Raw genomic sequence first — 26,429 nt, 5'->3', positions numbered from 1 at the left:
CTCTGCAAAAGTAGCCAGTAGTCTTTTCTAGAAAAAAAAAAAAAAAGTACTACTTTTATTTTACATGTATGAGTATACTGGCTGCATGTGTAAGTGCATCCATGTCATGCAATGGTCGAAGAGGTCAGTAGTAGTCATTGGATCCCCTGGAACTGGAGTTACAGATGGTTGTTAGCTACTATATGGGTACTGGATATCGAACCTGGGTCCTCTGCAAGAGCAGTCAGTGCTCTTAACCACTGATCGCTCTCTCCAGCCCTGGAACTTAACAGAATTCTTTTAAAAAAATTTTTTTTTAATTTTATTATTTTCATTTTATGTGTATGCATGTATTGCCTGCATGTAGGTAAGTGCACCCATGTCGTGCAATGCCTGCAGAGGTCAGAAGAGGCTGTCGGATCCCCTGGGACTGAAGTTATGGACAGTTGTTAGCTGCCATGTGGGTGCTGGGATTTGAACCCAGGTCTTCTGCAAGAACAACCAGTGTTCTTAACTGCTGAGCCATCTCTCCATCCCCTTAACAGATTTCTTAAAGAAAAACAAATAGGTAAGGAAAATCTAAGTGTTCGACATCCTTAGCCATTAAGGAAATGCAAATTAAAAATACTTTGTGATTTCATCTTTCACCAGTCACAATGGTTAAAATTAAGAAAACAAATGATGGGGCTGGAGAGATGCCTCGGCAGTTAGGAGCACTGGCTGTTCTTACAGAAGATCCAGGTTCAAATCCCAATAGCTAACAACTGTCTGTAACTCGTTCCAGGGGATCCAATGACCTCTCTGGCCACCATGGGCACTGCAGGACAAGGGTGCACTTACATACAAGCAGGCAATACATCCATACACATAAAGTAAAAACAAATTTAAAATTAAAAACAAATGATAAACACTATCAGTGATGTAGAGATAGAAGAATCTGGAACCACTTTTGGCAGGAATGCAGACATATACACACTACGGAAATTGGTGTGGAGGTTCTTCAAAAAGCTAGAAGAAAAACTGCCATATGACCCAGAAATACCACTCTTAAGTCTATACCCAAAGGACTCCACACCATAAAACAGATATATGGGGCTGGAGAGACCGCTCAGTGGTTAGGAGCATTGGCTGCTCTTGGAAAGGACCCAGGTTCAGTTCCCAGTACCACATGGCAGTTAATACCCACCTGTAACTCTAGTACCAGGGGATCCAATGCCCTCTTTTGATCTGAGGGCATTGCATGACACGGATGCATTTATATACATGTAGGCAATACACTCATACACATAAAAATATGAAAAAAAGACATCTGTACTTCCACATTCAAGGAAGAAAATGGAACTAGCTTATGAATGGATAATGAAAATGTGGTACATATACAGTGTAATTTTATTCAGGGGCAAAGAACGAAATTACAAAATTGGTAGAAAAATGGACGGATCTGGAAAATATGCTGAGGTAGCCCAGGCCCCCAAAGACAAACACCTAACGTTCTCTCTTACATTCCACACATTTTTATAGTAGTGTGCTCAACATTTTATGTTGGAAAAGGCCAGTAAGATACAAAGGGACCATTAGAGGGAGTGAGGGGATTTAGAACACAGACATGAAGTGGAGGTGGAGGGAAATACTAGAAGTAGCCAAGTCTAAGCAAGGAGAGGGGCGGGAGAATAGGGAAAAGGAACCAAATTTGGGGATATATGAAAATGCCATAGAAACCTAATGTTGTATGAGCTTGTTTACACTATAACCTAAGGCTGGAGATGGCTCAGCAGTGAAGAGCACTGGCTGCTCTTGTAGATGACCCATTCAATTCCCAGCACCCACATGGTGGCTGGCCAACAACCATCAGTAACTCCAGCTCCAGAGGATCCAGTGCCCTCTTCTGACCTCCATGGGCACTACATGATATGAGTGCACCTACCTACATGCAAGCAACACTCATACACATTGAAAAAAAAAACAAACTAAAACTAAAAGGTTTAAATGAAGGTACTTTCTATGGATGAATATTTCTCCCAGAAGCCATGGGTTGTTAAAATGAGAATTCTAGTGCCAAATTTGGGACACCTCCCTACTAGGTGTTAGCCAGCAAGGCCAGAGGTCCCCCTAAAATACAATCTATTGCCACTGCTCTTGGTTACCTACCAGAACTTGACAGTAAAACCTTATTGCTGAAGATACTGCACTTTGATCAAAGGACATACAGAAATCAACTTGAAGCTTAAGCTGGAGCTAGATGATTTATCCCTATCATCAAGCCTTCATAGTACTAGAGTGATTATACAGAACGCTGGGAGTGAATATTCATCTCTTTTAGCTACAATAATGAGCAGTCAGGCAAGATGTGTCTTGTAGCAAAACAGTGGAATGACCGTTGAGGCTGACCAACCCATTTCTGATCAGGCTTGAGGCCACCTCCACAGGATGGAACTCATGCCTAGTTCTTTAAACTTGGTCAAGTCTGTGGCTTAGGAAGTCATAGGTCCTAGAGGAAAAATTATTAGTTTTGATAAATGATCATGTTGTGAAAGTGCTTTGCAAATACATTCATACCCAGAATGGTGATGCATCTAGCCTTCATCACAGATATCTCTTACTGTATCAGGCAGAGGCTAGCTTAGCAATCTATAACTGGTCACAGAGCCATGATTAAGTGGTGGTGGGAGTGCTGGGCCCTAAATCGGTCAGTTGTATCATCCTCTCCTCTCCAGGTCCACGGAAAATTGAAGAGGCAAAAAAAAAAAAAAAAAAAAAAAAAATTAGAAGCCAAAGGATGGGGAGAAATGTATATACCAAAAGGTATGTAAGAACTTACTGCACATGTGGCTATCTGCACAAGATTGGGCCCATGAACATTTCATCATGTATGGGGGAGGAAAATACAAAGTCTCACGAGTCCCTGAAGGACTACTGGTAATTTGTAGGTAATTGGTGGGTCTTTTTTTGCCGTGATGTGGCCACAGACAACTTCTTGTGCTCCAGTAAATAATCTCCAACTATGCTTAAAACTGGAATTAAGGGGCTAGCGAGATGGCTCCACTGTTTAAGAGCACTTCCTGCTCTTTCAGAGGACCAGAGTTCGGTTCTCAACACCTACATCAGGCAGCTTACAATCACCTGTAACTCTAGCACCAGGGGATTCAATACCCTCTTCCAGTCTCTGTGGGTACTCACACATACACCTCACAGATATAAACACAAACATAAAAGCAAGAGAGGGATTTAATGATTCCAACAGGAGAGAAAGGGGGATGAAAGAGGGGAATAGGTGTGAAGATGAATAAAATTATATAAATGTACTAAACTTAAAAGGAGCTAGAAAGATGGCTCACTAGTTAAGTACACTTGGTGTTTTTCAGGAGGACCTGAGTTTAGTTTCCAGCACTTACTTCAGGTGGCTCACAACCACCAGCTCTAACTCCAGCTTTGAGGGATCTGATGATTCTGGCCTCTGCAGAAATATACTGGGCTTAAACACATGTGAGCACATACACGTGAGCAGGCATGCACATACACACACAAGCAAATTTTTTAAAAAAGATCAATTAAACTGCAAAAAAAATGTACAAAAATATTACCCGAGGCAGGTACGGTGGCATGTGCATTTAATCCCAGCACCCAAGAGGCACATATATACAGATCTCTGTGAGTTCCAGGCCATCCTGGTCTACATAATCAAGTTTCGGTCCAGCCAGAGCTACACAACAAAATCTTGTCTTTATTTGAACATACATTGAAAAGCACAAAATACAGAATTTATGCAAATGTCATTCAGAAAAATCTCATATTCACATTAAATGTAAGGAAACTGCAAATGAACAGAAACACAAAAGAGCTGTCATAAGGACAGTGAGAAAATACTAACAATTAAGAAGCATCTAGTTTCAATTTTAAATGAACAATTACTGAAAAACTATGTAAAATTAAATCTACTGCATTATTATAAATGCATCTCAATTCCATGAATCAAACACAGTTCAATAGTAAGAAGTATTAGCTCACTTAATTTAAACAATAAACCATACCTACTAAACTGAAAGTGATTTACCAAGTTTATAAACTCAATTCATCTCAATTCAAATGTTTTTCTATGGTTGCTATTGTTGGTGAGTCTTGGTGGCATCAGCTTTTCAAGCAGCAGGGAATACAGGCAAGCAAAACCATGATAAACATTATTTATCAAGTCATCATTTCAAAACTATAAAAAACAATGCAGAGTAAAGGTCTTGTGTAAGAATGGACCAATGACAAAAATACTCATAGTTTTACTATATTTCTTTCAGGTTATTTTCAGAAATATTCTACACAAATAAATTTGCTAAAAGTGTTCACATTTCTTGCTCTTACAAGATTAAACTACGTTATTTCATAACTTTTACTTTATTTGAAAAAAAACCAGCTTTCTCATACCTATTTTATACATTTTTCTAAGGTTTTTATTTTTATATGTGTGTGTATACCACATGTGTGTATATGCTTGCAGAGGCCAGAAAAGGACATCAGATTCCCTGGATTTGGAGTTACAGGTGATTGTGAGCCACCTGACATGGATGCTGGGAACTGAATTCAGGTCCTCCAGAAGAGCAAGCACTCTTTTCTGAAGATCCACCTCTCTAGCCCTGCTGTCTTGTATCTGTACAATGAAAATTTCATTTGGTTGGAACTGTTTCTTAAATCTCCCAGGTGATCAAACTCATTCCATTAAATATTGTTTAGTCTGTACCTCCCTCCCACCCCTGCCCAGTAAAAAAGCATGCACTACCAAACCCAGCGCAACAGGTTTTCACCCTATATACACTTGCACATTAGATCTAAAACTACACTTCTGCAGATGTCATATTCTATTTTTATGTAATTATTTTTAAAAATAAATGTTGTGTTTATTTGTGTATACATCTGTGCAAAGGTGTGCATGTGGAAGTCAGAAGTAAACTTAAGGGAATCGATTCTCTACATCCACCATGAGTCCCAGGGATGGAGCTCAAGAGTATCAGGCTTGGCCAACAAGCCATGTCTTTACCCATTAAGCTTTCTCCCAGACTGTCCACACTCTTCTTTCATACCTGACAATAAAAACAAGTTGACCACAGACACTGCCGGTGGACTTCACACTTGTATAAGTTCTACTCATCGCAATTCTTACACTCAGTTCTTTCATGTTTGTAAAGAGATGTGTAACATCTAAATGCTTTCCTACAATGCCTACACACATAAATTTTCTCTCTGGTGTGAATTCTTTCATGTTTAACAAGATAACTGCAATCACTGAATGTTTTCCCACATTTTCTACACATATAGGGTTTCTCTCCAGTGTGAATTCGTTCATGACGGTAACGGGCACTCTGATGGGTGAAAGCTTTTCCACAATGCTTACATATATAAGGTTTCTCTCCAGTATGAGTTCTTTCATGGTTGCGAAGATACATGGAACACTTAAATGCTTTCCCACACTGTTTGCATACATAAGGCTTCTCTCCAGTGTGAGATCTTTCATGACTGTAACAAGCTTTACGTTGAATGAAAGCTTTCCCACAATACTTACAAGCATAGGGTTTCTCGCCAGTGTGAATCTTTTCATGGCTGACAAGATGACTGGAATGAATGAATGCTTTCCCACATTTTTTACATACATAGGGCTTCTCTCCAGTGTGAATTTTTTCATGACTGTAACGGGTACTGGAATGAGTGAAGGCTTTTCCACAGTGCTTACATATATAAGGCTTCTCTCCAGTGTGAGTTCTTTCATGGTTGCGAAGGCATGTAGACCACGTAAATGCTTTCCCGCAATACTTACATACATAGGGTTTTTCTCCAGTGTGAGTTCTTTCATGATTGTAACAAGCATCACGGTGGATGAAGGTTTTGCCACACTGCCTACATGCATACTGTTTCTCTCCGGTGTGAATTCTTTCATGGTTGCGGAGGGATGTGGAACATGTAAATGTTTTCCCACACTGCTTGCAAACATAGGGTTTCTCTTCAGTGTGCATTGTTTCATGTCTGCAACAGGAACTGTGATGGCTGAAGGCTTTTCCACAATGCTTACATGCATAAGGTTTCTCTCCAGTGTGAATTCTTTCATGGACAAGAAGGTGAGATGAACGAATGAATGCTTTGCCACACTGCTTACATACAAAGGGTGCATTTCCACTGTGAATTCTCTGATGTTTTTTAAGGTAGGAGAAATGTCTAAATGCTTTCCCACACTGATTACACACATAACATTCCTCTTGAGAATGAATTCTTTCATGGTAAATAAGCTGACTGAACTCAACGAAGGCTTCTCCACAATGCTTACAGACAAATGGTTTCACTTCAGTGTGTATATTTTCATACATCTGAAAGTAATTACATCCTTTAAAGTCTTTCTCAAATTGATCATATTCATTTTTACTCTCAGTGGGAATTCTCTCATAATTTTGATCAGAAGTGAAATTCCTACAGGCTTCATTAAACTGTTGGTTTTCATAGGGTGTCTCTCTAGGAGGACTTTCATGCTCCTGAAAGGACTCAGAATAAGTAAACTCTTCCCAACATTTCTCCTGTTTAAAAACCTTCACATGTTCCTTATATTCTCCAGTTTCACCTATGAGGCGCACTTCTGAGGGCGAATGACCAGTGTCTCCTGCACAGACATTGTTTTCATATTCTGTTACTGCAGGAGGCATGTCTTCATTAAAAATATGCTCTGGAATCTGGTAGTGCGTTTCTCCATATTGATTACTATGTTCATACTCATAGTCTCTCTCAATTACCTGAATTCTGAAAAAGAAAAAAAAAAAAAAAAAGAACATTACTAGTATTTTTATTTTTTTATGTATGAGTGTTTTGCCTGCAGGTATGTAAGTACACCCATATGATGCAAAGCCCACAGAGGCTAAAAGAGGATGTCAGATCCCCTGGAACTGGAGTCACAGACGGTAGTTAGCCACTATATAGGTACTGGGACTCAAACCTGGGCTCCCTGGAAGAACAGCAAGTGTTCTTTTACTGCTGAACCATCCCTCCAGACCTGAACATTACTAATATTTTATGAGTAGCCAAGAGAAGTGCTGGGAGCTGGGTGTTACGGCCCATTCCTATTATAGCATTTGGGAAGCAGCTGCAGAAGGATACCAACTCTGAGGCTAACCTGGGCCACATAGAAAAACCCTGTTCTAAGAAAAAAATTAAGTGTTAACCTTACCTCTAAAGAATTTATAAACATGAAAGAACTGAATATTATTTTATAAGCCTCCTTTAAAAATATAATCTAAATAAAGCGTATTTAGCCAGATGTGGTGGTGCACACCTTTAATCCCAACACTTGGGAGGCAGAGGCAAGAGAACCTCTGTGAGTTCAAGGCCAACCTGGTCTACATAGTTTTTTTTTTCGGTCTTTTTGAGACAGGGTCTCCCTGTAGCCCCAGCTGTCCTGGAACTCACTATGTAGACCAGGCTGGCCTCGAACTCACAAAAGATCCACCTGCCTCTGCCTCCCAAGTGCTGGGATTAAAGGCATGCGCCACTACCATAGTAAGCCAACTGGAGCTACTGGGAAACCGTCTAAAAAAGAACCCCCTTCAAAAAAGCATATTTGGTTGCAGTTATCCTACACAGGGGTATAATGTTCTTCCCAGAAGCCACAGGTTATTAAACAAAAAGCCAGGTGTGGAATACACCCTTTGATTTGTTGGTCAAGGAGGTCCCAGAGAGCCCCAAAATAATATAAGCTATTACCACAGCTCTTGAATGCCCATCAAAATTGATGGTAAGACCCCTATTTCTGAAGATACTATACACTATGATCATAGGACATGGAGATATCATGCTAGTATTGACCTAGAAGCTTCCTCCCTACAACCTAGCTTTCATAGTGACAGAAGGTACTATTCAGGCTGCTAGGAGAGAAGTCATTAAAAGATGTAATCAGTTGTGCACACTGCAAGCTACAACAATGACCAGACTGACAAGATATGCCAATAGGTGCAATTGTGGAATGAATGTTATGGGGGTGGTAATCAACAGCTCTCCAATTGTATCAAGACTCACTCCACAGTAAGGCACTCTTGACCACAGCACTGTGAACCTACAGCTAGAGAGGTCATAGGCCCTATGGGAGGACCAACTACCCTTAGTTTTTTGCTAAGAAGATATAGCATCAAACTTCCTTCTAAATACTTATCTTTATATCCACAGATTAGTGCAACTCTCCGTCCTCATCAGATAAGCTTCTTTTTGCAGTAGATGGTGGTTAATACAGAGTCTCACAACTGGTTAATGATCAGAGAATAAGTGACTGTGGGGTACTCAGTCCTAAATGGGATATCTGTATCACATTCCTGATCTCTTTCAGGGAACATCATGGAAGAGATGATAGAAAAACTCTAAGACACAAAAGTTAGGAGACAGATGCAAATCTATGTCTTCTGGGCATGACAGGGCCATTGCATTATGAACGCACAGCAGCTGTGATTACCTGCACAACATTTGTACAAAACCAAGCCAGTCAACATGCCAAGGTAGATGGGAGAGGGGCCCATGAGGCCCCATCCCTCCTAAGGAGTAATGGCCGTTGGGTGAGAGGCATTTTTCTTCATAAGCATGGACTATTGTAGGTTGCCCATGCTCCAGTAGAAGGTCCTGAACTCACATGTACACAGGCAGCACTAATTGGACTTAGTGAGTTATAAAAATATATAATTATATACAAATAAATTACAAATTTCTTAAAGACATAAAGTTAGGAGGGAGTTGTAGAGGGAGAGTTCTGGAAGAGATGAAGAAGGAAGCAGCTATAATAAATTACATTATATACAGGTATGAATAAATTTTAAAAAACATTGTTATCAGTTAGTAAAGTTGACTATTAACCTATGCAAAGGTATTGTAGATCAAGCACCATGGAATTTGAAATAGCTGAATATCCTTCATGAAATTTACTGAAGCTAGACCTCAATTTAAAACTGAAATGCACTGTATTTCATATACAGACCTTACATTCAAAGCCTAGAGGTAACTTAATAAAAATATATTAAGCCCAGGATGGTGGTGCATGCCTTTAATCTCAGTACACATGAGACAGAAGTAGGTTGATCTCTCTGAATTCAAGACCAGCCTGGTCTATATAGCAAGTTTCAGGTCAGCCAGGTTACATAGTGAGACCCTATCTTTTTCAAAACAAACAAAAACAAAATCAAAAATATATTAAATACTTTTGTGCATGAAGAACAGTTTATGTATAATGAGTCACTGGGAAGTGTCATATAACTTAGTACTGCATCACATTTTAGCAGTATTCAGAGATTACAGAGATAGGAGCCTCCATGATTCAGAATATACAAGCTCAATGCAGTTTTACATTCGTGGCTGACTCAATTTATATTTAAATGTATTTGGGTCATTTGTTTGATTCTCAGATTTCCTAAAACTTGCAAACATTTGATGTAAATTCCCTTATCTTAGAGTGTAAGTTACCGCAGACTTTGGTAGTCCTCTTCAATGTTTTCTTCTTCTTCTGTTTTCCCTAAAAGTAAACCCAAAGAAATCATTAGGATTAATCATTCAAATTAGATTATACTTACTACATTCTTTATTTATACTATAATGTAACCAGGAATGCTACATTTATCATGTCTCTTTCAATCCATGTGACTACAGATAAGCAAGAAGAGTTGTCCTCTGAGTAAGTAAAAGAATCATGGTGTACTTTTTACCTATGGAGATCAGGTTTGTAAAGGTTTCTGTCATCACATCTCTGTAGAGCTTCTTTTGACTAGAATCCAACAAATCCCACTCTTCAAGGGTGAAGTTCACAGCAACATCCTCAAAGGTTACTGGCTCCTAAAATAATCCACATACTGTAACGGTTAGTGTTAATTGCCAATTTGACAAGTCCAGGCTATTCTGATGGAAAGCTAGAAGAATGCCAGATGGAAGTCGTAAGAGAGAAATACAGACAGGAGGCTTGGTTCATTGAGTCTCAAGAGAGAAACTAGAACTCTACCAGCAACTGAGATAGGTATAACATTCATTTGTTATTTTAGCCAAGAATGTGGTTTAATTCTGTCCATGGCCCGAGAGCCGAAATTTAAAAGTACTGTTGTTTTTTTAAACTTTTCAAAAAATTTTATTTATTTTTATTTTATGTGTATGCATGTATTGCCTGCATGTAGGTAAGTGCACGCGTGTTGTGCAATGCCCACGGAGGTCAGAAGAGGGTGTCGGATCCCCTGGGACTGGAGTTATGGACAGCTGTTAGCTGCCATTTAGGTGCTGGGATTCGAACCCGGGTCTTCTGCAAGACAGTGTTCTTACCACTAAGCCATCTCTCCAGCCCCTAAAGATACTGTTTGACAGAGAAAATAGTATGATCAAGCTTAAAGTATTAGACAAGAATGTAGACAACAAAACAGCTGTAATTGTTAAAAGAGATTAGCACTAGACATTGAGACAATAGGGAGACAGGCAAGGATGGAGAATAGCCTAGGAACATGAGACTCTACTTGATTTGGGCTATGCAAATACACCCCTGTGAACAATGTATCTAGCAACCTGTGGTCAATCTAGGACCTCTATGTGTATCAGGATACAAGTATCGCTGATTTAAACAATGGCATAAAGTCACTCCCCTAAGTAGCATGTTGGTAATACCTATTCACTATTCAAAAACATTTTGGAACACATCCAGGACTATGGGAAATAGGCCGATTTGGCCTGAACTAGTTTTGGGTGCATGCTTAACAAGAAAAAAAAAAAAAAATGTTCTCAAATCTACTTACTATTTTATGCCTATGCACAACTGGACATGCATATGACTAAATTCAAATGTGTTATGGGAAAGGACATGTGCAGTGAACAAAGGCTCTCCATATGCCTGTCCTTCAAAACAGAACCATGGATGATGCTATACCCCTTAGCAACCAATTTCTTCCTTCTTTTGAAATTCATAATAAAAGGAAGCCCAAAATAATGAAGGCCTTTAAACACACTCATGTGGCCACTATCACTTTTTCCAACAGATTTGAATAAGGCTATCTTGCTGTATTTGCAATTCCAAGAACCTAAAAACATCCCTTAGCCCCCAACTACTTGTAAAGTATTTGATAAGTCCAGATAAGGAAGAAAAAAATCCTCCTCTCTAAAAATTTCACTCTTTACTTTCTAGCCCTTTTTTTTTCAATCTGATGTCTGCAGCCGCAATAGCTTACTAATCAGTTTAGTCAAAAAGTCTTCAAGCTGATACCTCCCTGACCTACAAAATGGGGTGGCTGAGGATGCACCTTCTTTGCCAGCTTCTTCACCTAGGATGAAGCTGGTGAAGTCTGTTCTGCACAAGAAACGGAAGTGGAAGAAACGGAAGAGGGGGTTAACAGGTTCCTCTATCCAACCAAAAGCAAGCTAAGATTCCCCTCATTCTTATAATACTTCCTGCTCTACAGAGCAAAAGAACCTAGGTCAAGCAGTCACTTGGAATTTATAAGAAAAGAGTTTCTTTCCCTCTCCTTTTCTCCCACCCCTCTTTTTCTTCATTTTTCCTTTGGTCTTATATGTACCTGAGTAACTTTACTACATTTTGTTACTCTAAAATTAAAACACTATGTTCTCCTGCTTCTATTTAGGATTGTTTCTGCTCTCTGGAATGGAACCTGGATCTGTAGCTGTTTGTATTTTAAAAGTTATTCTCTCCTTTTTCCTTTTACTCCTGTATTTTCTTAGTTTCAAGTACCTAGGTTGTAAATTGTCTATTCCTGAAATTCAAATATTAAGAGCACAATTTATTCTTGTGTTGCAGTTTTGCAACATATAAGTTTGTCTACAGATCTAAGCATGTGATCAAAAGGGAAAAAAACAGACACAAAATGAGGAGGAAGAATCAAATCAACAGGTGCCACCCTAGTAAAGGAGTGGAACAGATTCACAGCAAAGAATTCAATGGCTTAAGCAAGAAGCCCTGCCCTGTAATGAGGCAGTTCTCCCACATTCTAACACTATTTCTGTTCTCTTGACAAAAACCAAACTCTGTAGCTACTTGATTTTAAACGGTTTGTCTTGAAGCTAGAGAGATGGCTAAGCTAAGAGTATCTGTTGCTCTTACAGAGGACCAGAGTTCTTTCCCCAGCACCCATACTGGGTAGTCACAATCATCTGTGCAGCTCTGGGGGATCTGACACTCTCTTTTGGCATCCATGGGAAACCACACTCATGTGCACAGACACAGAGACACATACATAAGCAAAATGAAAAATAAAATGTTTTTTAAAAATATTTTATCTATTTTTATTTTATGTGTATGTGAGTATTACCTGCTTGTATGTAAGTGCACCCATGTCGTGCAATGCCTGTGGAGGACAGAAGAGGCTGTCGGATCCCCTGGAACTGGAGTTATGGACAATTGTTAGCTGCCATATGGGTGCTGGGATTCGAACCCAGGTCTTCTGCAAGAACAGTGTTCTTAACTGCTACACTCTCTCCAGCCCCCGAAAAATAAAATGTTTTAAAAAATCAGATTTTTCTTTTTTCCATTTTCTTTGTGTGTGTGTTTTCTCACATGTGAGTTACAGAGTATCACTGCTTCAGTAGTTTATGTGTGTGCTTGCAAAGACAAGCAGATGACTAAAAGGGGGAAAATAAAACCACCACTCTTTGTGGGCATAGATTAATTATAATGATATAATTACAAGCTCTTATGATATACATTGATTATACATGATATAATTACGAGTTAATATGTTGCTGGCCACACAAAATCTTTAAGAAGTAGATGTGGAAAATGGCTGTTTCCAGCCCCAGAGCTGGAGGAAACTAAGCCATCCCTCCCATGGTATGACTGCTCTCCCACACAGACCACCCCCATCTCTTCCAGGAACCCCCTAATTGGGGACTTCTCCTCCTCTGCCTTTGCTTGACTACTACTTTTATCTTTAAAAACTGATGTGCCAGGCATGGTGGCACAAGCTTTTAATCCCAACACTTGTGGGCAGAGCCAGGTGGATCTCTATGAGACTGAGGCCAGCCTGATCTATACAGCAGAGTTCCAGGCCTGCTGGTGCTATAGGGAAAACCCTGTCTCAAAAAAAAAAAACAAAAACAAAAACAAAAACCAACAAAAATATCTGCTATCTGCCCTAAAAGCTGAACAATGAAGAACCATAGGGGTCTGCCCGTGGCAAGACCATGAAAATGGGCAAATCAGACCCTTTCCGGAGCAAGACAAATCCATACCTTTGTCAGGTCAATATTTGTATGTCCAGTATGATTGACTTTTATCCTGCTTTCTGTAGCTTCACACCTTGTGACTTTTTCAAACATCTTGGGGCTGGACCGATGGCTCAGCAGTTAAGAGCACTGGCTGCTCTTGCAGAGGACCCAGGTTCAGTCCCCAGCACCCACATGGTAGCTTGGGCCACACACATACACTCCTCTCCCGAAAAGGTGCCTAACAGTCTTCTGGCAACCCATCAGGCTACTCATGTACTTGAGTAAAAGAATAAAAATAACACGTCCCACTAAAAAGGGCCTATTTCTATTCAAATGCATTCTAGAACATATCCAAAACTATGGAAACTGGGCCAATCCTGTATGAACTAGTTTGGGTACATGCTCAATAAAGCAAACTGTGCCTTGCAAGTGAACTTTTAGAAGAATCCATTATTTATAATCTTACACCTATGCATACTTGAGTAATTGGAGCTGGAGAGATGGCCCTTACAAAGGATCCAAGTTCAATTCCCAACATTTACAAGGCGGCTAATAGCCATCCGTAACACCAGTTCCAGGAGATCCAACGCCTTCTTCTGACCTCCGGGAGCATTACACTACTCAGGTGCACTTACGTACATGCAGGTAATACACTCATACAGCTAATACACTCATACACATAAAATAAAAATAACAGGTGCCAGGGTGGTGGCGCATGCCTTTAAACCCAGCACTCGGGAAGCAGAGGCAGAGGCAGAGGCAGGTGGATCTCTGTGAGTTCCACCTATGTGGTCTGCATAGCAACTTCCAAGCTAGCTGAACTACAGGGAGACTGTCTCAAAACGACCAAAAATAAATAAGTAAATAAGTAACAGGTGTGGTGCTGTAAACCTAGCCAAATACACACAGCTGGAGAGGTCACTGATCTTAGGGAAAACCATAAAGCTGTCACATCACTAAACAAATGCAATTTTTTACTATGTACAAAATACGGAGCCTTAAATTCAGAGTATGGGTCCCAGAACAGGTCTCCTATATTAAAATCCACTCACGCAGGGCTTAGGGACCATTGTAGATGAGGGGACTGAAAAACTGTAAGAACCAGGGAGGAGGTTCATGACCACAGGGAAATAAGAGTTCTACAGGCTCCTGGGACTCTTCTTATTTGGAATTGACAGCAATGGTGTCATTATCCCCAAGACCCATGCAAACTCAATCAGACAAAAACCCAGCACAGAACTGTGGAAATGGACAGCAAGCCCCAATCTTAGTTGAAGAATTATTAGCAGCAGATTACTGCTGGGTGAGAAAGGCCTGATTTTCTTAAAGGGATGGACTCTAGATAGGTTGACTAGACCTCAGTGGATTAACTTGCACTGAGGGACAACTCAGGACACTAACTAGACATGATAGGCCTTAACACAAATGACAGAATGTATGAATTCCACGGGGGGGGGCGCTATGAAAGGGGGTCAATAGGCAAGGGGGTGTAAAGATGATTAAGATGTTCTGTATGAAATACACAAAAATTCAATAAAGAAATTTTAGAAATAAAATATTTTTTAAAAATTAGATGCAGCCGGGCATGGCAGTGCGCGCCTGTAGTCCCAGTACTTGGGAGACAGAGGCAGGCAGATTTCTGTGAGTTCAAGGCCAACTTGGTCTATATAGTGAGTTCCAGGCAAGCTGGGGCTACAGGGAGACTGTTTCAAAAAGACCAAAAAAAAAAAAAAAAAAGATGCATGACAGAAACGGGCATGTGCAGTGAGCAATCCAAACAGAGATCCACCCATGGATGTTATGACCCCTTAGAAACCAGACTCTTTCCCATGAACCCCAGAAAGGAAACCCCAAACCCCAAATAACAACTGGGCATCTTTGATACCATTATCCATGTAACCCACTGTCATTCACAAGTCTATTTCTCATCTATACTAAGTCTTGCTTCTTTGTTTTGAATCTTGGGACTTTTGCAAATCTGTGAGACTTTATTTCAATTATATTTTTAAAAAAAGAAAAAAAAAAAAGAGGTCAAGTGTCCCCGACCGCTTTCCGTCTCGCCGGCAAGAACGACGCGGGAGGACAAGTCAGGATCCTTCTGCAGCAGTTTATTTCATAAGCCTCTTACATAGCATACTAAGGATGAAGACCGAAGACGCCGAGAAGTGGGAGAGCTGTTGCTTATATATGCCCTAAAGGTCCCATTTATGACGTATAAGAAGCGGATTGGTTGCTGGAGATCACGCCACGGGAGGAGGCGAGGGAGAGCAGGCTCTTGTGCACGCCCCTTATGGGTGCAGCAGGATGTTTACTATTAAGAAGGTCCGGATACCGGCGCCATCTTGTAACGGCGGCGGAGGCTGTGGCTCTCCACAGTCAAGAACCTGGAAACAAGCAGCCGGGGTCTGACCACTCCTAACAATGGGCAAGGTACCTTGAAGACAAGACCCTACCTACCTCCCAAGTGTAAAGATGCAAAGTTATGTAACAGAACAAGCCTGAACTGATGATAATTCAGCTAAGAGGTGCTCAGTACTTCAAAAGGACCTGCCTGGGGGAGGGGTGCTTTTCCTACGTTTAGCAGTTTAGCATGCAAAGGCTGTCATCAAGAGGGTCAGGCTCCACCCTGGGCTGGAAACAGAAACTGGCAGTGTCATCCACGTGCTACAAATTTTGGAGGCACGAAAGACGCAAGATTGAAGAAATCATGGTGTCTTGCACCATAGTTCCAAAGAACCCACTGAGGCCAAGCAACATGTGTCAGGGTCAGAGTACCTGCAAGGCTGAGAGGGTCACTGTATGAAGCTATGAAAGTGAAAACCTAAGTTACAGTGGAGACTTAAGGATACAAGAAAGAACAGAACCATGGGCTCTCCACCAAAGAAAGCTGCATACATGGAATGGAGCCAGCCCAGACGAGAAGCTTTGTGTTCTACAGGCAACAGAGCTTGACAAGAAGGGCTACCTAAGCCTTTGGAACTGAGACGATTCCATTAGGAATCCTAGGAGCTGGTTATGAAACATCAGGCTTTAGAGTGCTCCCTGCTGAGTTTTAATCTTGCTTAGATCCAACCGTTCCTTGATATATCCCAATTCTTCCCCTCTGAAATAGGCATATTTACTCCGTATCATAATATGTTGGAAGCAACTTTTTAAAAATTTTATGAGTTCACACTTAAAGGACTCTGGACTGCTAGAAGATGCTGGACTTGTTAAACATTGGGATTTTAAAAATTGAACTTGGGGGACTGGAGAGATGGCTCAGTGGTTAAGAATACTCACTACTCTTAAAGAGGACCCAGGTTTCATTCCCAGCACCTGTCAGGTAACAACTGTCTCTAACTCCAGTTCCATGGGATCTGATGCCCTCTTCTGACCTCATGGGCACTGAATGATATGACTGCCCCTAAGTACATGCAGGCAATATACTCACACAGAATAAAAATGATTTAAAAAAATAAATAAAATTTGACTTTTTAATTTTTATATTTTTCAATATTTTATTATTTTTATTTTATATGTATGAGTGTACTGCCTGAATGTATGTAAGTGCATCCATGTCATGCAATGCCCATGGAGGTCAGAAGAAGTGCTAGATCCCCTGGAGCTGAAGTCAGATGGTTGTTAGCCACCATGTGGGTGCTGGGAATCAAACCCAGATCCTCTGTAAGAGCAGTCAGTGCTCTTAACCACTGAGCCATCCAGCCCCTTATATTAATATTTTTAATAAAAAATGTATTTTTGTATTATAGGATGGTCATGAGCCTATAGGAATGAAGGATGGAAAGTTATGGCTTAAAAGTAATGTATTTGGGTGACAAGGGGTAGAGTTATGATGATTAGTGCCAACAAGGCAACATAAAATAGAGCTCTGGGCATACTTGTAACAGATTATCCAGGTTAAGGTGCAAAGACCTAATCAATCCCTGCCTGAGATCCTGGACTACCTAAGTAAAGAAGGGAACTGAGTTCCAGAAAAACATACATCACCCTCTGTTCCGGACAGTAGATGCAATAAGACCAGTTGCTTTATGCTCCTGCCGCCTTATCTGCCATGAATAGTGCCCTTGAATAATGAGTTGAAATAAACTCTTTCTGCCTTAAGTTACTTTTCTCAGGGTAGTTTATCACAACAACAGAAAACAAACACACACAAGAATGGTGAAAAGGAGCCAGGCCTTCAGTCCCAGCACTGGGCAGAAGGATCTGTGAGTTCCAGGCCAGCCTGGTCTACATAGTGAGTTCCAGGCCAGCTGGGGCTACAGGGAGACCCTGTCTCAAAAAGACCAAAAAACTAAAGGAAAGAAAAAAATGTCTATCAGCAAACTTGATCCAAGTATGGGAATTTCTTCTGGAAGGTACACAACTGGTCAACCTGTAAAGTGGGGCTCACAGCTATGCAACAGTTTATACAAACAATATAAAATTTGTGCAAGCTCCCACAATCCCTCTGAACATTTGCATATTTCTGGCATACTCAAACAGGGCTTTACCTGAGCAAAATCTAAAATAAAATCTGAATGAAAAATCACTTACCACTTATCTGAGAGATAACCTGGAAAACTTATTGCCAAAGTTGGTTACCTAAGTCACTGGGCACACCCCTCCACACTGTACTGAGACATCATTAGGAAGGTTGTACCTAGATACTTATACAGTATTAATCAGAAAGAAGTGGTTTCTTATCAATTTAATACTAAAGTCTCATCAAGGGTAATTCTCCATGTTAAATTTGAACAACATACTTTTATGGAAGAAAGTCAATGGACAAAGACACAAGAGAAAAAGGGCATGTCTTTGAAGGAGCTCAGTGTAGCCAGGCATGGTGGCTCATGCCTTTAATTCCAGCACTCAGGAGGCAGAGGCAGGAGGATCTCTGTAAGTTCGAGGTCAGCCTGGTCTACATAGTGACTTCCAGGCCAGCTGGGGCTACAGGGAGACCCTGTCTCAAAACAAAACAAAACAAAACAAAAAAAGGAAGGAGCTCAGTGCTACACACACAAAAATCTTTTTTATAACTGATGGATGCATCAGTTTCTGAAATTCTCACACTTTACATTATGCCAGTCAAATTCCAGCATGAAATGGGGACAGGCTCATAAGGCCCTACCCTTAGGTGAGGAGCTATTGGCAGTTGATGACTGCTGGGGAGAGTTGATTTTTCTTTGGAGCTGTGGCCATTAGTAAGTTGCCTATGCTCCAACGGATGGCCCCACATCCATAGGGGAAGCACTAACTGGACCCAAAAGAATATTTATTTTTAAAGTAGGATATGAATTTGAGAGTGAAATGTGTTCAGGGGTATGAGAAGAGTTGAAGGTGGAAATGATCAAAATTGATTATATGCATAAAATTCTTTTTTTTTTTTTTTTTGAGAGAGGGTCTCCCTGTAGCCTCAGCCGGCCTGGAACTCACTATGTAGGCCAGGGGACCTCACAGGAATCCGCCTGCCCCTAAGAATTTTATACTTATAGTCTAGCTGGTGTGGTGGCGCACTTGGGAGGCAGAGGCAAGCAGATCTCTGAGTTGAGTGCCAGCCTGGTCTACATAGTGAGTTCCAGGCCGGCTGAGGCTACAGGGAGACCCTCTCTCAAAAAAAAAAAAAAAAGAGCCTGCCCCAGCAAACCTACTAAACTTAAACATTGGCTAGGATGGGAGGAAATGTGAGCCCTTATTAACTGCTGGTGAAGAGTGTAAGCTGTTGCTTACTAAAGAAATCAGAATAGCTGGGCGTGGTGGCCTTACTCTCAGCACTTGGGAGGCAGAGGGAGGCATACCTCTGTGAGGCCAGCTGGTTTTATATAGTTCCAGGCCAGCTGGGGCTACAGAGACCCTGTTGTCTCAACAACAACAAAAAAAGAAATCAGCATGGAAATAGAAATGCCTAGTTCAAAGCCAGCCTGGTCTCCATAGCTAGTTCCAGACCAGCTGGGGCTACAGGGAGCAGGGAGACCCAGTCTCAAAAAACAACAAAAATAGAATTCCATACACTAAAGAAAGATAAAATGTGCAGGAAAGTGGATAAAACTGTAAAAAAAAAAAAAAAGATGCTAAAGTAACCCAAGCCCACAAAGTTAAAAACTATTATGTTCTTGGGGCTGGAGAGATGGCTCAGTGGTTAAGGGCACTGACTGTTCTTGCAGAGGACCCGGGTTCGATTCCCAGCATCCACATGGCCGCTATGAACCATCCTTAACTCCAGTTCCAGGGGAATCCGAAGCCCGTGTCTGACCTCTGTAGCACTGCACAACATGGGTGCAATCACATACATGCAGGCAATGCACTCAAACACACAAAATAAAAATAAATATTAAAAAAAAAACATTATGTTCTCTATCATACACAAATACCAACACACACTTAATAGTAATATTTTTTGATGTACTGCACGCTCAAGTGAACTCTCAAACACAAAACATTTTCTTCAGTAGGTAGAGAATAAAGTCTTTTTCTCAAATCGACCCTCCTAAGCAAGACAGTAACAGACCTCTTACAAGAGCTGGAGAGATGGCTCAGAGGTTAAGAGCACTGACCGTTCTTGCAGAGGACAGGGATTTGGGGTTTGATTCTCAGCATCTACATGGTACATAACAACCATCCTTAACTCCAGTTCTAGAGGATCCAATTCCCTCTTCTGACCTCTGAAGGCACTGGATGACACGGGTGCACTTAGATACACGCAGGCAATACACTCATACACATAAAATAATAAAAAAAATTAATTTTTTTATTCAATTTTTGTGTATTTCATACAGAAAATAATCTTTATACTCCCTTCCCTTTGGCACCTTCCCCAAAAGTAAACATTTTTTTTAAGATCTCTACAATGTAAAGTGTCAAAGAGTGAAGAAATTGATGAGTCATGTCCCTCAATGGCTTGAAATAATAATTGTGGAAACCATCATTCTACTGAAAATATTAACATTGTTTTTTCCCAAGGAATGTAATCCCGGTAAATAGCTATTAAAGAACTCCCACTCTCAATTCCTTCTATTTGGAGAAGCAGCCTAGAGCAAAGCAAACACAATATAAGCGCATGATCCACTTGCAGAGCTCACAATCAAGCTGGAAAAGCTTTTCAAATTCCCAATTTTAGTCTCAGGAATGATCAGTACCGAAAAAAAAATAATAAAATAAAGGAAAGAAAGAAAAAAAACCTTAAAAAGTCTTTTTTAAAAATGTAAAGCAAATTAAATTTCCTCTCCTTCCTCCAAGACTAGGAGTTTTGACCGATTTCTAGCAGAAGGAGCAAACGCATTATTATCCAAAAAAAAAAAATAATTTCTCCCCCTCTCCCACAAAGAAGAGAGGTTTGCCCCATTTATAAGAAAAGAAAAAAACGAATTATAAAAAAAAAAAAAAAAAAAAAAAAAAAGGAAGGTTAGGAAAAAAAAGGGGGGGGGTGCAGCTCAACAGTGAATAAAGCCTTTGCCTAACATGTGCCGGGTCTGGAGTTCAATTGCGGAAATAGGAGGAAAAAAGAAAACAAGGCGATCACAGGGTTAAAAACTAAAGCAGCACAAATCGTGCAAGCTCATACGGGTAACAGCGCACACCACCCACACGGCAGTCTGGATTCATCAGCACCACGCCGCCGGCGCTGCAGTCTCTGCGGAGGCGCAGGTTCTCGGTGCGGACTCGCCCAGAGAGGACCGGGGACCCGGATGATGCAGCGTCCCAGGCCAGGACTGAGGGCCGACAAGGACAAAGGGCAGGGCAGCGCAGGCTAGGACAAAGGGCAGCGCAGGCCTGGGCGCCGGGCTCCCGGCTGCCTGCTCGGCACACAATTCAAGCGCACTCGGAGATGATGGCGGCAGAGCCAGACTCCAACTCACCCCGCACAGCGCCAGGGGAACGACCGGGCGGCGGCGCCACATCACGCCGAAGCCGCCGCGGTGTGACAAACCCGCAGCCCACGACTCCAGGTGCCACCGCACACTCACCATTTCCTGCTTCTGAAGCACCCAGGTGTCCGCCCTGAGGGGCCTGCGGTCCGTAGAAGACATAGCTTGATGAAAGTCACCGAAGACGAGCAGCCACAAGCCTCGCGTCAGCTCCTAGGGACTCAACATGGCGGCAAGGGCGGCACCCGCCACCACCGGTGCTGGTCATTGGACATTTCAAGCAGGGCAGTAACAGCGTCTTTGATTGGTGAAGGATACAGCCAGGCTTCTTGGGTTTGAGTGTCAAAGCTGACGTATTTTCCCTGTCCAAGTGCAACTGAAGTGGCAGGTTTCAGCTACAACCTGTATTATCCCAAGCATTTTTCCCTAGAATAAACTTGGCCCAACCTGGGATATCATTGTATTTATGGAGAACATGCTCCAGGCTTTTTAGTGCATGCACTCACTTCATTCTGTAGTCAGTGTCCCGCCTGCTTTTTAACCACAAAAGTGCCCAAGTTTGCTCTGGAGATTCCAGACTCAGTTCCCCAAGGGGAAAACTCAAGACGTCAGGGTAGGAGGAATCCTGAGGTCAGTCCAGGCAAAGGAACAAGATGTAGAGCCTGACAGACAAATTCAAGGATTTGAGATGAGACAAATGCCCAAGGCTTTTCTCACACCTTATGTTTCAATCTAACCATTTTCTGCCAAGAAAATTAAAACACAACAAAAAGGAAATACAAGTATTCAATGGAAATTCATGGCAGCAATATTCTACAAAGGATTCAAGATATGGGAATCAACCTTTGAATTCACATAAAGACTTTTCTTTGCTTCAACCAGGGAAAGTCTACATTCACAAGTGTAAACACATTCCCTATCCCATGATCACACTGACTGCTGACAGGGAGCCCCACAGTGTTCACTCCCTAATGATGATGCAGAGATAGCTAAGGATTTAACTGTGGGAGCTAAATTAAACAAGGATGTAATGCCCGGGGTTGCTTCCTCTGCCAGGAAAACCCTTTCAACACCTTAATACTCATAAGAGGGTTTTTTTATAGGTGTGGATCTGAGTCTAGAGAGCAGACAATGGTTGCCAGGTTCTTAAGCCTTTGTAAAATGAATTGTGCAGTGTCACATGGCTAGTAACAGAAGAGAAGATATAGGGGAGCCTGAAAGTGTGCCATGTCTTACCTGTGGCCTATAGCCTTGCTCCTAGATGGCAAAAAGGGAAAAGGGAGCATTTATGGGTCATTAACATAGTATCCACCAAATGCTCATAATGGGGGGTTTTCCAAGAATGGTCCTTGCCTGAACAAAGCTCAGGTGAACTAAGGCCTGCATCTTTCCCCTGCCTTGGCCTTTTATATGTTAATCTATGGACCCTCCTCCTCCAATTTCCTATTTTCCTGCCTCAGTTCCCCCTGAGTGTCATGGTCCCAGAAATCTTTTTTGGATGCATAACTACTTCCTATAACTATCATTTTCTATAACTACTTCCATGCTGTTGATGGTCATAGTACCTGCCTAAAAGAGACCACAAGACTCTATAGGTTTTAAATGTTGTTTGGAGAGGAGGATTTAGATTTCCAGTCCAAAGTTGGTTGAAATCTCTGTCATTGAGAGTTTAGTTTGAAATTATTACATATCCTAGAAGATACAAATTTTACAGGCTCTATATATAAGGTTTAAGTAAGAGTTACATGATTCTGCCAATTGATGACCACAGAAAGGATGAGAGCTGAGAAAGTTGTGGTTCATGTTTGTTTTAGGAGAGTCATTTTTTTTTTTAGCTTGCTCTCAGGGGTGTGATCTCTTGGGCTTTTTTTAACTTACTGGTGATTATATATTAAGAATCTGGTTGGAGCCATGCACTCAGGAGGCAGAGGCAGGCAGATCTCAGAGTTTGAGGCCAGCCTGGTCTACATAGTAAGTTCCAGGCCAGCTGGGGCTAACTACAGGGAGACTGTCTCAAAAAGACCAAAAAAAGAAAAAGAAAATGATGTTAGGTTGTGACCATTGAGTGCATGAAAGAAGATACAACTGCCAATAGACATCGATAAACCTATCTAAAAGTATTTATATAAATAAATATTATCCTTGTATTTATAGCTGGAGTGGCTATGATTGTCCTATCTGGTATGTCAGTAGCTCATACAACAAACAGCATTTAATGGGAAGACCTGTATAAGGCCTGAATTATCATTTGTCCCTTTCAAAGTCTAGTTCAGCTTTGTTTTGTATTATACCAATCATTTTAATCTTTATTCTTTCCATCTAGTGAAAACCAGATAGGTGGCCAAAATTAAATATTGTTATTATTATTATTATTATTATTTGTTGCTGTTAGGATCAATTTAAGACCAGTTATTGGGGACTTGGGAGGAGTCCTGGCTCCCTTATCCTTTTACCACTTGTTTTTTTGCTAGCATGAGTCAGAATCTATTGACCATGCAACTACCCTTGGAAGCAACTGAGGGCATTTTCCCTCCATGTTGACTCTCCTCTTTGCAGAATGTATACTAGTTAGATTCCAACCTCTAGTACTGGGTCTCCATGACTTCTCTGATTGATAGGACAGGTAACTTATCAGAGCTGTAGGACTGTTTGAGTTGTCTTGTAAACCCAGAGACATAGCTGACCCGAGGATAGGATCCAATATATTGGTCATCTGACCCCTTGTCCATATTGGCATAGTCCTCCAAGTATGGATATTGAACACGGTCCTAATTTGGTTTTATGTTGCTGTGATAAACACCATAACTAAAAGCAATTTGGGAAGGAAAATAGTTTATTGGGCTTATAGGTTACAGCCATCATCAAAGGAAGTCAAAGTAGGAACTCAAGGCAGGAACTGAAGCAGAGACTATGGAGGAACACTGCTTACAGGCGTACCCTCCTGGCTTGCTCAGACACCTTTCTTATACTGCCCAGGCCCACCTGTCTAGGCATGGCACTGCTCACAGTAGACTGGACCCTCCTTCATCAATTCAATTAAGAAAATGTCCCCATAGACATGTCTACAGGCCAAATTGGTAGAGGAAATTCCTCGTTGAGATTCTCTTTTATCAGATAAGTGTAGGTTTGTAATCAAGTAACAAAAACTAAGCAGCACAAACACCCAGAAGGACAGTTACATAATATTGAAAAACAAATCACACTTTAAAATTTAGTTGCTATGAAATATTTCGATAAAGCTTGACAGGGATAGATTTTTTAAAATATTATATCTTTTATTTTATGTGTATGAGTGTATTGCTTGCATGTATGTAAGTACACCCATGTCATGCAATGCCTGCAGAGGTCAGAAGAGGATGTTGGATACCCTGCAACTGGGATCATGGATGGTTATTAGTCACCTTGTAGGTGCTGGGAGCCAAACCCTGGTCCTCTACAAGAGCACCCAGTACTCTGAAAAACTGAGCCATCTCTCCAGCTCTTTGTAAATGTGAAAACACATTCACACATATGCACACACACATTTTAAGGTATATAAAGATATAAAAATTTTTTTGATAATTTAGCATGGGCTGTAGAGATGGCTCAGCAGTAAAAGCACTGGCTGCTCTTGCAGAGGATCCAGGTTCGAATCCCAGCACCCACATGGTGGCTAACAACCATCTATAACTCCAGTTCCAGAAAAATTTGACACACCCTCTTCTAACCCCCATGGGCACTGCACAACACTGGTGCACTTACATACATGCAGGCAATACACTCATACACATAAAATAAAAATAATAATAAAAGAAATAAAAGAAAAATAACCTAAGTAGTCACAGGCTTATTAGTTATTTAAGTATAGAGTGAATTCCATTCCATGTTTTCACCACATAGACTGATATATAAAGCATTACACAGAAATACATATGAATTACACATGATACTATTCTATCAACAAGAGTTCCCATCTCCATCTTTGGAAGGAACAAGGTTAGCTCTTAGGGTGATCTATAAAGCTGTCTTTATCTGCCAGTCTATTTTGGTACCTGTGCCTATAAATGGCCATATCAAGGGTGAATTTTTCAGGTCATGGTTGTTTGGCGTCAAGAGGACACTTTCCAAAAGTTGAGTCTATGGGGTCTGAGGTTCCTGTATTATTAAAAGATCTTGGGATAAAGAAAAGAGAAATCTTGGGATAACATAGTTATTTGGGTTAGTAAGTTTTAGTAATAGCCTTTGGGAAGTAAAAAAGAAAAAAAGAGCAACAGGCATGTCATGAGGAAAAGTTTTACTTACTTTGGGAAGACAACAGTACCCAAGGAGGCAGGGAACTGTTATGTAATGGGGTAGAGGATTAGGGGGGTTTTTTGGTCTTTGTTTGTTAGCTCCAGCTGGCCTGGAACTTACTATGCAGACCAGGCTGGCCTTGATCTAGATCCACCTGCCTCTGCCTCCCAAGTGCTGGGATTAATGGCATGAGCCACCATGCCCGGCCCTGAGAATTAGGGTTTTTAGAGTCCCTATAAGGTAACAGAGAATCAAGATAGGAGATAGATTTAGATCTTGTTAGTTAGTGCTAGTTGTCCAGTACTGTTTAGGGAGTCTCCAGCCCAGCTGCATGGACTTTAATTGTTCCTGAGGATCTTGGCACTTCCCTTCAGGAGGCTGCTGTAGAGAGGAGTAGATGGATAACAGGAAGCATTACTACTAATGTGTCCTACAGGGCTTGTATTAGTCAGGGTTCTCTAGAGGAACAGAACAGACAGAATGAAATGTATATATATACATATATATATATAATTTATTAACTTTGAGATATTAAGAACAACTGAATCACAGCTGAGCAGCTGAGAACCTGGTAGTTGCTTGATCCTTCAGGCTGGGTGGGTGCTTCAGCAGTCACAAGAGTTCCACAGTAGCTGGCTCGCACTGGAGAAGCTGCACCTGGTAGTTGCTTAGTCCACAGGGCTGGGCACCTCAGCAGTCCCAATCTGGCTCCAAAAACCTGGAGGTTTCCTGAAGAGCTGCTGGTCCTCAGTCAATGATAGAAGCCTGGAAAACCCTGCTGTGATGTCAGTAAAGAGCAACAGGATGAATCAACTTGTGGAGAGGGGGTGGGGGAGAAACTTCCTTCAGCCGTGCCCCTTTTTATCTGGACTGCTGCCTACATTTGGGGTGGGTTTTCTCTTAATTAAGCAATCAGGACAATTCTTCCATTGCAGTTGGGGGCTCCCAATTCAGGTGATTCTAATTTGTGGCAAGTTGGCATTAAAACTAACCATCACAGGGCTTGATTTTATACAGATAGATGATTAGATAGATGATAGATAGATAGATGATAGATAGATAGGTAGATGGATGGATGGATAGATAGATAGATAGATAGATAGATAGATAGATAGATAGATAGATAGATAGATAGATAAAGTAGGCCATAGA

At 41.1% G+C, this 26,429-nt stretch overlaps 1 protein-coding gene across 1 annotated transcript; it reads right to left on the bottom strand.

Annotated features, from left to right (window-relative positions):
- Nucleotides 1-3,680: 3,680 nt before the first annotated feature.
- Nucleotides 3,681-21,258, bottom strand: LOC103736457 (zinc finger protein 883). The gene is made up of 4 exons (XM_008835971.3): nt 21,105-21,258; nt 9,678-9,804; nt 9,439-9,487; nt 3,681-6,744 (listed from the first exon to the last, which is right to left on the bottom strand). Exons 1-4 carry the CDS (start codon nt 21,165-21,167, stop codon nt 5,106-5,108), a joined length of 1,878 nt encoding a protein of 625 aa, XP_008834193.1. The 5' UTR covers nt 21,168-21,258; the 3' UTR covers nt 3,681-5,105.
- Between the last annotated feature and the right edge of the window lie 5,171 nt (nt 21,259-26,429).

The sequence above is a fragment of the Nannospalax galili genome, unplaced genomic scaffold (assembly GCF_000622305.1).
Source record: "Nannospalax galili isolate Female #2095 unplaced genomic scaffold, S.galili_v1.0 scaffold391, whole genome shotgun sequence".
In the NCBI taxonomy this organism is placed as follows: domain Eukaryota; kingdom Metazoa; phylum Chordata; class Mammalia; order Rodentia; family Spalacidae; genus Nannospalax; species Nannospalax galili.
The sequence above is the reverse complement of the archived record's forward strand: the minus strand, read 5'-3'. Positions and strand labels throughout refer to the sequence as shown.